Here is a 13,260-nt window from a genome sequence, read left to right on the forward strand (position 1 = left end):
TAGAGTGTCCGTTGCACCGCGGATATTCGACGGCCATTTGACAGACGATTCTGCAAAGTATGCATAAAATCTAGCAAGACAGGTAGTTACTCCAGTTCGTGTGGCTTGTGTATCATCCACCAGGCGATGAACTTTGCGGCGAGGGTCAGCAGAGTTCAAGCTTGGCAGGGTGGCACGAGAGCAGCGACCCAGGTCGGGAGAGAGCACGCGATGATAGTGAGGCCCCCCGGAGCGGATCCGTCCGTGGCTTGCTTGTTTCCGTGCCCCGATAATAAGGGAATGGTCAATGTTAGCGTCAGCAACGCAACGAGACGGCGGATCGTATGACTGGCAGCAATAGCATTGAGAGTCAGGGTAACAGCATAAGAGAAAACATCGTTTTGCTTGTGTGAGAATTGTAGCATGATCCTGGCACGACTAGCGTCTCATGCCCATTCATGTGCCTGGATTTCACCATGTGCAGCGCGTCGTCTGTGCTGGACAGAGCGTCAGTGGAGGCTAGCGCTGGCTGCATCTCTAGCAGCATGAAGACATCTGGTTGCAGATGATGTACTTGGTCTAAAATTTGTAGCGCTCAAGCGCTGTAGATACAAGTTGCCAGGTCGCAAGAAGCCAGGGCGTTCTTACTAGTCAGTCAGCGTTAGCTGCGTGCGGGCTGTTTTGGCGGGATCCAATCAATCTTTGAAAGTCAGTGTCCGTGTGTCTTCGGCGCGGTGTCTCCCGGGTTCAGGTGCGAAACGATGGATCTGCTGATAGTTAGCTCGGCAGCCGCTTCGCTTACTCGCCAGTGAGAGCTTTTTGCAGTTTGTGTTACCCAGTTGAAGTTGAACTATGGGCGAAGGGCGAAGCGCGTAATGCTCATTATTCTTAAACCCAGCGACATCCCCTCAATGCGGCGGCTTGCGCTTGAACTTGCCATTTCGGCCCCAGTTCGGCGCAACAGGTAAAGGGGAGGTGGCTACTGACAGGACACTCCCTCAGCATCGTGAGCATCGTGAGCATCGTGTGGTTGACGGATACAAGGATCACCACGTTACTTGTGAGCATCGAGGCTACCGTGGCCCGTGGGGGCCATATGATTGCAGGGTGTGAGGCGCGCGCTGTAATTGGTCTTCTAAAAAAGAAAGAAAAGAAGCGGGAATAATAAAGGGCATGATCAACTGTGCTTGTTGTGATTAGCTGAGCTTCACCTCTCTAATGAGCTGACGTACGCACCGGATGTGCCTGCCGGCTAGACGTTTGCGGTGGAGCTTGAAGAGGTTGACGCATCGAAAATTTTGACATCTGCGCATTCGTTGTGGCAAGAGAAGGATAGGGATGGACGGGAAGCTGTCAGCGGCAACCGGCACCGCGTCGGCAGCCACAGGTGAAAAGGCAGCGCGCGGGCAATTGTGGCGTTCAAGGGTTGACGTAATTGAGGGGTGGGTTACGAACGCCGCGCCTCGGTGATGAGCGAGAGGTTATTTGCGACGAAAAAGGGGGATTAAAGAAAGATTTAGCAAGGGGAAAAAGAGGCATATGTAGAATGGAATGACGATTGGCACAGCGTAGAAGAAGGAATAAGTCAAGTAGCCGAGAGGGGAAAGCGTTTGTCGGCTTGTCGTCAGTCGTCAGCTGGCTGCCAGCTTTGAGCCGCCAGCTGCCACTGCAGCGGTGGCTGCAGCGAGCAAACAGAAGGGGTCTTTGGTGGCTGAGGTGGCGGTGTTGGGGAACAACACCAACTGATATACATGTAGAGATCAGATAAGTGTGGAAGGTACACGCGAAGAGATAAAGACACCGCCAAGGTATAGCTAAGAACTATCCGTACAGTTTATTCAAAAGCTTGGTTATTGAGGGCCTTCGAGTTTCGTAAGCACCATGAAAATATTTGTAACCGCACATCAGTTGTCGCCGAGGCTAGGTACCAAGACTGGTTTCCAGGGAAGCCAAGCCGGGGCTTCAAGATGGCAATAGTCGTCGCGTGCTTGGCTTGGGCCGGAGAGAATGGATTCTGACAAGGGAGGTTACTGAATAGTACTGGTACAGCTTGGCAAAAGTATGCTTGCCAAGACTCTTGAATCCGCATAACTTCCTAATTCCGAAATCATGATGAAGGGTTGATACGTGTACGCCTCGGCGCGTCCGGGGACGTTGGACTCGAGGTACTTTCAAACGGGCGACTGGTCTGGTACCAGGTGGGGTGCCATTTTCAGAGACTCGAGGACACCATTTTATAGTGCGAGCCAGGCACCTCGCTGGAGTTACCAGTTGTGCCTTGTTATAATTATGTACATAGGTCCTAACCACAGGAACTAACCTTCGAATAGTCTCGCAAGTTGCATCACCAACGGTCAAGCGCATCCACAGTAAATGTTACCTCCTGGCTCTTTGTTGCAGCGGCTGCTTTGCACAGGTTGTGTTGGGGTACCATTGTGGTACCTTGGCATGTAAGGCACCTCAAGTACCTTGCCCCGTCATTTCCTGGCCCGCCATCTCTGCCCAGTCAACAGTCGTCTGGCGCTCTCGTGGGTTGGCTCCATGACATGTCACCACCACAAGCACACGCTGCACTCGTTGAGCGGTATGACGGCGTCTGAACACCTAGGTATGATTGTCTCGCTTGCCCCTAGATTAGCTTTGGGGGTATTTTATTTTCGACTTTAATATTCGATGCTTTCTGGGGCTCCAAACTGTACCCGCCGTTGTGCTAACACTACTCTCCCACAAAGCGTCGTCCGCAGCCCCCCCACCACTCCCGTACCAACTTCCCTGCTTCCCTGCCACGCCCAGCTTTTGATCTGTATACTTTGACTTTTGGCTCGCTCACCCCCCAATCTTGCCTTCTCAATCATTATTACCGCTTCTCCTCCTCCTCTCCCCGAGCATTCCGAACCTTCTTTCTCCTACTGGCTATTCCTATCACGGTCCTTCATACCGAAACCACCTGTGCCACTTGCCAAGCCTCCTGCCTACAACACAAAGTGCCCCGTTCGCTCAGTCTCTCCACTGCTTGTTTCCAACTTGAACCATTATCACCAAACGCAACCATATTTTTGACATTTTGATTTGTCCTCGTTGCCTTCAGCCTCTTAACCCATCTACTTTCCTTCATTCAAACCCCCATCATCGTCATTCTACCCACCTCGTTCTTTTGGCCCAATCTCTATGCGCCCGCGTCACAGGTCGACTGCTTGTTTGTCCCACCAAGCAAGCTCCTCCTCCTCTGGTGCATCGAGTTCAATTGCGCTGCGCCACGATTCATTGTCTCGATAGATCCCCAGGCTCATTACTACCATACGCGCCCCAGCTCTACCGCCCATCCCGCTCCCGCTTTCCTCTTCGGTCGCCGGCACTCGCTCCTCTATACATCGCCGTTAGTCTTACACTGCACGCGCGGCACTCCAGTTCGTATACCTCGACTGTATGCCCCCGCAACTCTGTGTCTAACTTGTCATGCCAACAGCCTGCTAGAGATCGCTCGCAGACCTCTCTCATTTTCTCGGCCTGTCATCTTCACCTCTTCTTCACTTCGGCACTCCACACATGTCTTTGCAGGCGACTCCAGAACCCTCGCCACCCCTACTCGAGGGTGGCAAGGGCTTCCTACCACGAGACGACTCTCTTGACGATCCTGAAGCCGATGCAGGTCGTCTTGAGGCCATTTCACAGTCCAACCTCGACCACGAATATTCAATCCCATCAGCAGTCAAGTTTACATGGCTAGGCACATACTTTTTGCTGTCATTGCTACTCACCATCTATAACAAGCTTGTCTTGGGCGTGGTATGCACTACCAACGACATCCTCTACCTGCGCTGCCACCACTAACGCTTGCTCTCTAGTTCAAATTCCCCTGGCTCTTGACCTTCCTTCATACCTCGATTTCCGCCCTTGGTACATATGGCATGCTACACATGGGATATTTCAAACTCTCGCGTTTGGGACGTCGTGAGAACCTCGCTCTCTTCGCCTTTAGCGCCCTGTTCACTGTCAACATTGCATTATCCAACCTGTCACTTGCCATGGTCTCGGTCCCCTTTTACCAAACCATGCGCATGCTTTGCCCCATCTTTACTATTCTCATATTCCGTGCTTGGTACGGCCGTACCTACAGCACACTCACGTACATGTCTCTGGCCCCCTTAATCATTGGCGCAGCCATGACTACCGCAGGCGAAATGAAGTTTTCAGATGCCGGCTTCCTGCTGACAATCCTAGGCGTCATTTTTGCCGCCCTCAAGGTGCGCCCCGGCTTGTTGCCAAGTTTCATTTTCCCTTGCTAACTCGCGCTTAGACTATCGTCACGAATCGCTTCATGACCGGTTCCCTCGCCCTTCCGCCGGTCGAGTTCCTCATTCGAATGTCCCCCATGGCAGCCGCGCAGGCTTTAATCTGCGCTTTTGCTACAGGCGAAGTGGATGGCTTCCGTCAGGCCCTTGCCAACTCGGAAATGTCGACCTTGGCGACATTCACCTCCTTGCTAGGCAACGGATGTCTTGCTTTCTTCCTCAACATTTCATCCTTCAATACGAACAAACTCGCCGGCGCACTGACAATGACGGTGTGCGGTAACCTCAAGCAGTGCTTGACCGTTCTTCTCGGCATATTCATCTTCAACGTTGAGGTTGATCTACTCAAGGGTGCCGGTATGGCCATTACGATGCTCGGTGCGGCTGTGTACAGCAAAGCGGAACTCGACAACAAGAAGAGACAACAGACTGGTTACAAGAAGATTCCTCAATAATTTGGTGGAATGAAAAGCATTTCCATTTTTTATTTCATATGCAAAGATTGCGTCTCATTTGGATAATACATGTCATCCTGGATCCAACGTCAACGATGTTGAGGATCAGATGAGTTTCTATGATACCTTACCAGGGGGGAGGAAAGCACACGTACTTCCTCGGTGGACCAAGCAGGCCGTGTCTCTCGACATCAGGCAAAGCATTTTTTTCTACATTGGCGTTACAACATTGGGCACTGTATCTTTTATTAGTGTTTGTCGCCCTCATCGACGGGAAGTGCATATACGGGTGCGTAGTTTTCGTTTGGCACTGGGAAATTTGATAGACGCATTATGCATAGCATGCATGGGCATACAATACATATGGCCTTTAATACCTTCATTGTTGGATCATGAGCATTTTGACAAATTGACTCAGAGCACACGAGTGAACCACGTGTTCTTTTCTAGAAATGCAGGTCCAAGTTAAGGGAAAGGTAGTATGGAGGACAGCCCTGACAGCTAAATTGGTCGTCCATATTACGCCTTTTTTTTAAAGAAACTACATCAGCTTTTTACAGGAGAACAAGGCGGCAAAATAAGAAAGAAAAAAGAAATAGAGGGAATGAAGAAGTAAACACCAGTCGCTATGCTTTGAAAGAGAAGACTGTACAGGAGGGGACGATTAAATGGAGCAGAGGACCAAGGCAACAGCGAAAGAATCCGGCGCGAGTCGGTCAAGTCTGCGGCTATGCGTCGGCCTCTCACTTGAGCTCGTCGACGTTGATGCCGCCCGGCGCGGGCATCTCCGGCACCCTTGCCGGCGCCGCCGCCGCTGCTGCTCCGTCCTGCAGCGTGCGTATGCTGCCCTTGACATCGTCAAGCGTGGCGTTGGCTTCCAGGCCGAGCGTGCGCGCCAGCTCCTCCAGCGGGCCGACCACCTGCTGCTGCTGCTGCTGCTGCTGCTGCTGTTGATGACCGGGCGGGCCGATGCGCAGCTGCGGTGGAGCGGGGGGCAGCAGCACGCCCACGGCGCCGGCGTTGTCCGCCTGCTTGCTGCGCTCGAGCATGGCGAAGCGCAGGCCGACCTCGGTGACGGTGACGAGGATGCTCACGAGGATGAGGACGATGACGATCCAGGTGATGGCGCTCATCTTGGCGTCATTGACCGAGTCGGAGAGGATCTCGGCGAGGTCGAGGAAGACGCGACAGCGCTCGTTGAGCACCTTGATGCGCGGGTCGATCTCGAGGTACTCGCGGATGGCGGCATAGAGCGGGTGGAGCGTCGGCTCCGAGTCCCAGAAGAAGTTGGGCACGTCGAGGATGTTGGATGCTAGAAGGACGTGCGGAGTTAGTATCTCTCTTTGTGCTTCTCTCATGCTTTTATTGTCAAGGAGAGAGGGGGGCACGGTGTTAGGGGGAAAGAACAGATAGTCCAAAACGTACAAAGGTTAATATCGACACGGCTTTTGAACAGCCGGCCGAGAATCTTGACAATCTCGGTCCTCGTCATGTTGAGCTCGCCCGTCAGCGCCAGTGTCTTGGGCACGTCCTGGGCGTCGAGCATGGTCTCGCCGAGGCGCTCCTCGAACAGGCACAGCTTGGTGCTCTGCGCGATGGCGTGGCTGATGGTCAGCTTGATCATGTGGTCGGAGCGTGGCATGAGCGTGATCATGTCGTTGAAGATGCGCGGGCGCTTGACCTCCTCGCTGTACTCAAAGTGAAACTCCTCCGTCTCGAAGTCGTGCTGCTCGAGCGGGCGCGTGAGCAGGCTGACGCCGTCCTCAGCATCGGCGAATGTGAGGTCCGCAAGGATATCCTTTTCCTGGTACTCGGTGAAGTTCCAGAAGACGACGACGCCATACGAGAAGACGAACATCTCGGCAAAGTTCTTGGCGTGCGCCGGACCCCCGGCCAGCCGACCCATCGGCGACGCGGCCCCGTCGTCGTCGCCGGGCGGGTGGAAGCCCTGTTGGCGGCGGGCGGCCTCGTCGGGCGACACCTCGTGCGTGCCGGGGCGTACGTGGCTGGGCTGCTCGGGGCTCTCGGGCATGGTGTAGGCGTCGTCCTCAAAGTAGCCCTCGTGGTGACCGCGCTGCTCGGTGCGCTCAATCTCCAGGTCCAGCACGGTCTTGCCGGTGCCGGGCGTCTTGAGTATGGGCCGGCCGCGGACGCGGTAGCCGTCGGTGCCGTTCATCAGTGGCAGCGCGTAGATGACGTACAGGCAGTCGTCGTATAGCTTGGTCTTGGCCTCGTGCTTCTCCTTGAGGAACTCGGCCGTCGCCTTGATCTTGAACGCCTGCGCGGTGCAGTAGGCCGTCAGCCGGCTGACCTTGTCCTTGCGCTGCTTCTTGGGCAGCCGCTCGGCGTAGCTCTTGCCGCGGATGCCGCCGCGCTTGCGCAGCACGTCGAGCTCCTCGTCGCGCAGCGGGCGGTCGTCGTCGGCCTGGAAGCGCCGCGCGAGCACGGAGTCGCTCTCGATCTCGTCCTCGGCGTCCTCCTTGTCGTCGGCGGTCTCGGGCAGCAGCACGAGCTTCTCGCTGATCTTGGTCGTGCGCGAGGGCATGGGCTGGCCCGCGCGCGAGTGCACGTTGGGGAGGCCTCCGGAGACGACCCGGCGCGGGTGGACGGGCCCGGCGCCGTGCAGGCCGGCGGAGGGCGCGGGAGGCCCTCGGGGCTGGCCGGAGGGGATTTGTGAGCTGAACTGTAGGACGTTATCGACGGTCATGAATCGCATCGGCACCCGCCCGGGAGAACGGGACAGGGCATCGGGACGCTGCGGTATGCGTCGCTGGTTGATTCTCTCGCGGGCTCTCGAGTCGGTGACCTGATGCGACGTCAGCTTTTATGCGCATAGCAAATTCGGCAGTTGGATGCAGTCAGCCGTGTCCAACAGGGTCGCATACCAGCACAGAAGGCGCTCGTTGTTTATTTCCAGAAGACATTTTGGGGGTTTCTTGTTTCAAGCGTCGGAAGGCATCGATTATCGAAAAACATTCAACATGCAAGTCGGTCGGTCGAGATGAAGCTGGATGAAAGTATGGCGGGCTGCTATTGCAGCGTTTGCTGTCGTCATTAAAAGTGGCGTGGACTGGAAGAGGCTGAAGGTAGCTTTTTAGTGCGTCGAGTTCCGACGTTGCGAGCAGCCAGTGATGACTTCAGAGCATCCCCACATGGGCATCGTACATGACGCTACCCGGGACTAGTTACCTACCCTGGAAGCGATGCATGTTTTGTTGTTTTCACATGAATTTAATTATTACAATCTTGCTAATAATTGTGATTTAGCTTCCCTGAAAAAGAAGGCGAAACTGCCTAATATTTCATAGCGCCAACCTCTCATCTTCGGTATCAAATGATGCCGTTAACACTCTAGCCTTTCGCTCCAACTCTTCAACCGAATCGCTAGGTTCAAACGAAGCTCCAAGCTCAGACGCCTTGCTGTTTACAGCCAAGGAGCTATTCTTCCTCGCCAGACACTGGAAGGCTTTTTCGGCCTTGGAAGTGCTAACCACCGTCGCGATGTAGAATGCCGTCCCGCCCACAATCACAACGATATGGAGGGTCATCCAGCACCATTGCACCATGTACACAGTTTCTTGCTCCCCGAATTCTGGGTTAACATCTCCAGGCTTGTGTAATTGCTGAAAACCAGAAGTGCGCATCGCATCGGTCATGCTCCTCGCTAACACTCCGAACTTTTCCGGTACGTCTAAATACCCCAACCAGAAAGCCCTGCACTTTGGCGGCAGACCGGACGCCACCGCGATGGCCAGATTGGTTCTACCGCTAGGATACTCGGCCGATTGGAGGGTCACGGTGACCGACTCTGGCCCCATCCGATTCGTCAAGTTTTTATCTGATTGAAATGTTGACTGGAAATAGCTGCTGATACTTTTAACTGTGTCTGCGCCGAAAGAGAATACCTCCGATGCGTTTCTAGGGCTCTGTAGCTTGAGGTCTGTTCTTCCAATCGCGGACGTGATAGGGTCAAACTCTAAGCTGTCGCTGAAATTTGTTGGCAGGGTTGGGAAAAGCGCCTTTGCAGTGACTTGGTACGAATCTGGGCTGGGGATGAGCTCCAGCTCTTGCTCGATTTCAAATAGGGTACCATTGGTGACCTTTGATGCGATCTCCAGGCCACAATAATACAATGCGCATTCAGTGGCAATGACCGGAATGTTTGGCCAAGAGAGAGTGTAATTGGATTCTCTCTTTTTCTGCAAGAGCAAGCCAATTCAACCGCACCGCACTCAGCGACCAGATCAATGTCTTGAGCTCTCTCATGGATGCGGTCTTGGCCGGGTCACCTGTAGCAAAGCCCATCATCTGGAACGACAATCCACTCCCAATGACCTCGAAGTAGTCATTCATGATATTGATAGGGTTTGTGACTTTGAAATCACCATCCAGATTAACAAGAAACGCACCGTTGGGCAGAAAATACGCCGACATGAAGGTTCCCGTAGGAGATCCGATAGGGGCTGAGAGAGCCCAATTATCATAGCGAGTGAGCTTTGACGTAATGTCGTTGCACTTGTTGCAGACCCCGGCGGTGGTGAAATTGGGCCACCGACATTGGCCACCTTGGCATGGCATGTAGAGACGTCTGCCTCCTAACCTAGTGTTGTCGTTGAAGAGGCCGTCAAGAATAGAAGCCTCCAAAGCGGGATCGATTTCCGCTTTGACTTGGGAGTATTCCTCCGTCGATCCATACAATTTGTCCCTCGGACCAGTCTCCGTGAGTCTGCCTGACACGTAGCTGGTGGTGCGCGGGAGTGGAAGAACGCCCCGCGACAGCTTTGTGTAAACAAATACCGTCTTAATCTGAATGAGCGGCCGAGAGAAAGGATCCAAAGCAAGAGCTATTAGCATAATGAAAGAGCCCAATTTAGCTGCATGTCTAGGTAAGTCACACGTTAGCTGAAGCATGGTCAGCGACGGCCACGGAACTTACGACACATGTCTGCGAGCGCATACAGAAAAGAAGCCCCATGAACCACGACTGGCAATGTCAAGCCTTTCAAAGTCCAAGACACAGCGCTTTGCACTGCTGAAAAGAATCCATTTCCATTGGCCAAGACAGGTCGCTGCCATGGCGGTCAGGGAAGCTTTCAAGATGACTGACAGCACGGCCACGACCGCGTTGAGAGTTACGCCGTGCCAGTGGAATCTGCGACTTTGTTCCTTGTTTCCCGCCAAGCAACTCACCATTTCTTTCCGACGAGCCTGCGCTGGTGCTCACAGCTCACAGTCAACTACGTGCATACAAGCCACAATACAACAGAACCCGACTGCGGCGCCAACTCGATTGACGCTAAGTTACATGTCCAACTTGTCGTTGCACCTCTCCGCTGACAACTTACCTATGTAAAACACACGCTCATGTCGTGTTACTAACTTTTTCAGACAGGTTAGCGTAATTCCTCCGGAACCCCCAAATTGAACAAAGAAGCTTGTGAGCTGGGCGCGTATTGTGAACTATGCACAGTCTGCCTGACGCAAGGCCTATCACATCATGCTGCATCATGCAGAATACCCTAGCTCTTGGCGTGGTGATAGTGATATCTTGTACCTATGTAGCGACGGTGGTTGTCGACTTCATCAACCATGTTCAGTAGTCCGCAGAAGTGTGCCTTCGCGAACCCCAAAACATGGATGCACGCAGACGGTCAATTAGCTGAGCCAGTTTCCATTATAACAATACAAACTGGGTTTTGCCGCAGATTCTCGATCAGGTACCATCACCTCTGAGCGCTACACAGATCTCCTGCTATTGGGGGCTACTCTCATGTCTAATAATAGCGCTGAGCACGGCGTCTGCAGGCAGGCTGAGACACACTTGAGAGGTATATATATCCATGAAGAGTTGCTTCTCACCTGTAAAGTAACTTCAACTTACAAAAATTCTGAGTCTTTTAATCTTGTTCAACATGCTTCAGTCGAAAAATCGCCACCATCGCGACCTGTCCCGGAACATATGGTCATGGTCGTCGGAGACGGCACTCCTGATCATTTCAATGGTCAGTCTCGTCACCATGGTTGTGCTGCTCCGGGTATACGACGGAAATGTTATGTTTGACATGTGTGCAAACGAGCAAAGACAAACTTGACTCTGATATATAGCCACGGTGCGAATGGACGGAGTGAGCCTTTTTGCACAGTAGTAATGCACTGTACGAGTCGCGCAAGATCCGCGCCAGATGCAAACGGAGCGCGATATCCGATCACAGCGGCCTCGAATTAGGTCCATTATATCTGAAGTGCCGTCAGCCAGAAATCTTCTTTTTTTTGTTTGGAAAAAACGTTGTGCACAGCAGAGTAATTTTCTCGCCGTTAGGCTCCCACATCTACCCAACTATTATTAATAGTGTTCAAGACATTCCACTGCCGACCCGCTGCCCAACGCCCCGGTATCGCCGATGCAGGGAGCCACTGCAAGGCTACGTCTGGCCTCTCTTGACGCCATCATGGCACTGCCCATGGTCCTCGTACATAAGGACTTTACCTTGTGCAACCTCATAGTGAATGCAGAGACATAAGTCGCATCTTTCTTTAGTTACAGAAGTTGGAGTTATTTTATTATAGTCATAGTGCCACGTGCATAAAATAGGGAGCCCACCCCCCAGAAGCTTTCTTAACCAGTAGTAACTTAGGCTGCTCCACTTGCTGCTGGACGGATCGGAAAGTGCTGTCCTGCTTGTGGCGCCACTTCCTTCTGCTTTGACCTTTGACAGCTTTTCGCCATCGCCAAGCTACCCACGGATATCCGTACTAAACGTAATATCTGCTAGGGCTCTAATACGATAGTAGTGGGGTACTTGCTGGTTGCGTGGGGGTGCAGTTGGTAGTAAAAGCAATGATTTATATGAACGGCAAGGCAAGACTTTTGTTTCGTTTTAGCCGGGACTTTATTGCATGAAACGCTTTGGAAGAAACGGGCAAAATGCGGAAAAAGTTCCGATCCACTGACACGGGTTAAGCTGGACGCTCCATGTCTCAAAAGTTCCAACTAAAGAGAGAAATGGCTGACAGCCAGCTAGCAACAATAAGCTTTTCTTATAACCGTGACCACAAGTCAGTTTATGTTACCTCATATGCAAAGAAGACCGTGCTCTTGCATGGCAACTCATATGCATGACCTGCCAAACTCGCCAAATTCAGCAGCGATCGCCCGCTCAATCGAAGTGGCATGTACATAGTTCCTCAATCGCGCTTCGATGATATACCGAAGTGGTAGGGATGGCCGAAGATGGAGGGTAAAGCACTTCTATTCATCCTCACTTTCAACCACAGGTTTTTACCCAAGTATCGTGATTCATTATTACACAAATGGTAATGCTACGCGACCGCCTCTAATCCAGGAACATCAGCCTTGTGATTTGGGCTTTCCTAGCAGCACTTCCCACAGAAAATATTCACCGTGTATTTAGACATTTAAAAAAGCAATGACAAATTCGGCCCGAAGTAAGGCAGAACTAGCGTCCGTCATGATACTAAAATAGTTTGCAGTAATAGCCACATCTTGGCAATATGGCATCATGGCATCTCCGCATGATAGTATCTCGACGTTATGGTATTCAGGCACCATGGCATCATAGCATTGTAGCGTAACATCCTCAAGGTATCATAGCGTCAAGGCATAATAGCCTCCTCTCAGTACGTTGGCTGTAATACGGTGAGAATGCCTCGACTTGTGGCCCTCGTACAACTATATATAGTTCCCCTCCCCCCCCCGAGCTTTTACAGACACCAGACTGCGATATCACAACTTGCACCCAACTACAATTATCACAATTCCCACTTCTTTACACTCATACCCAACATCTTTCTGAAAATGAAGGCCTCGAGCGCTATTCTTGTTCTCTTCTCTGGGCTGGCTGTAGCCTCCCCATTGATCAACACCCGAGAGAACATTGACGACGCAAAGGCAGCGCTCGGCGACCTACAAGACTTTGTCGAGAAGAGCAAAGCTTCGACTGAGGAGTCTCTAAAGGACCAGGCGGACCGACAGGCTGTGTGGACGGGCAGGGTCAACCAGGAGCAAGCCTTGATCAAGCAATTGGTGGACCTCCATAAAGAGTCCGTCCAGGCCGCAGCTGACGCACCTGCTAGGTTGGAAGCATAGGTAAGGGACGTAGCGACCCTGGAATGATCAAGATATACAAGCTAAAGTACCAAACCTAGGGACAACGACGCCGGGAGAAGAACCAGGTCTTGGAGGATATTGCCAACCGCCTCGGCGAAGCTTTACAGTAAAGCTTAGTTGCACTAATTCAGGTGCTGCTTTATGTTATCAAGCTAGGGTATTATCAAACGAAGCCATGGCCGTTGAAAGAAGTTCTCCTTTGGAGTTTAAAGCTCAACGGTCATGGCTGGGGAAAGAAGAGTTAGAATAGAAGACATCAGTTTAATATTCTATTGATGTTCTATTTATATTCTATTGATATTCTATTGATTAAATGGCCACGTTCCTCTTGAAGTTTTAGGCACATGTCGTTTATATCTAATATTGAAGTTTAAGAGAAGAAAATAAAAAGACAAGTCTGTATGGA

General features: G+C 52.2%; 4 protein-coding genes across 4 annotated transcripts; 2 read left to right on the top strand and 2 right to left on the bottom strand.

Annotated features, from left to right (window-relative positions):
- Positions 1–3,525: 3,525 nt before the first annotated feature.
- ISF_00440 (hypothetical protein) lies at positions 3,526–4,726 on the top strand (the record flags this gene model as incomplete). The annotated part of the gene is made up of 3 exons (XM_018844047.1): positions 3,526–3,765; positions 3,825–4,223; positions 4,277–4,726. 3 exons carry the CDS (start codon positions 3,526–3,528, stop codon positions 4,724–4,726), a joined length of 1,089 nt encoding a protein of 362 aa, XP_018708497.1.
- Positions 4,727–5,469: 743 nt separating this feature from the next.
- ISF_00441 (sporulation protein RMD8) lies at positions 5,470–7,650 on the bottom strand (the record flags this gene model as incomplete). Its single annotated transcript, XM_018844048.1, has 3 exons — positions 5,470–6,038; positions 6,152–7,532; positions 7,612–7,650. 3 exons carry the CDS (start codon positions 7,648–7,650, stop codon positions 5,470–5,472), a joined length of 1,989 nt encoding a protein of 662 aa, XP_018708498.1.
- Positions 7,651–8,866: 1,216 nt separating this feature from the next.
- ISF_00442 (hypothetical protein) lies at positions 8,867–9,669 on the bottom strand (the record flags this gene model as incomplete). The annotated part of the gene is made up of 2 exons (XM_018844049.1): positions 8,867–9,570; positions 9,663–9,669. 2 exons carry the CDS (start codon positions 9,667–9,669, stop codon positions 8,867–8,869), a joined length of 711 nt encoding a protein of 236 aa, XP_018708499.1.
- A 2,873-nt stretch (positions 9,670–12,542) lies between these two features.
- ISF_00443 (hypothetical protein) lies at positions 12,543–12,833 on the top strand (the record flags this gene model as incomplete). Its single annotated transcript, XM_018844050.1, has 1 exon — positions 12,543–12,833. One exon carries the CDS (start codon positions 12,543–12,545, stop codon positions 12,831–12,833), a length of 291 nt encoding a protein of 96 aa, XP_018708500.1.
- Positions 12,834–13,260: the final 427 nt, after the last annotated feature.

The sequence above is a fragment of the Cordyceps fumosorosea genome (genome assembly GCF_001636725.1).
Source record: "Cordyceps fumosorosea ARSEF 2679 chromosome Unknown scaffold_1, whole genome shotgun sequence".
NCBI lineage: Eukaryota > Fungi > Ascomycota > Sordariomycetes > Hypocreales > Cordycipitaceae > Cordyceps > Cordyceps fumosorosea.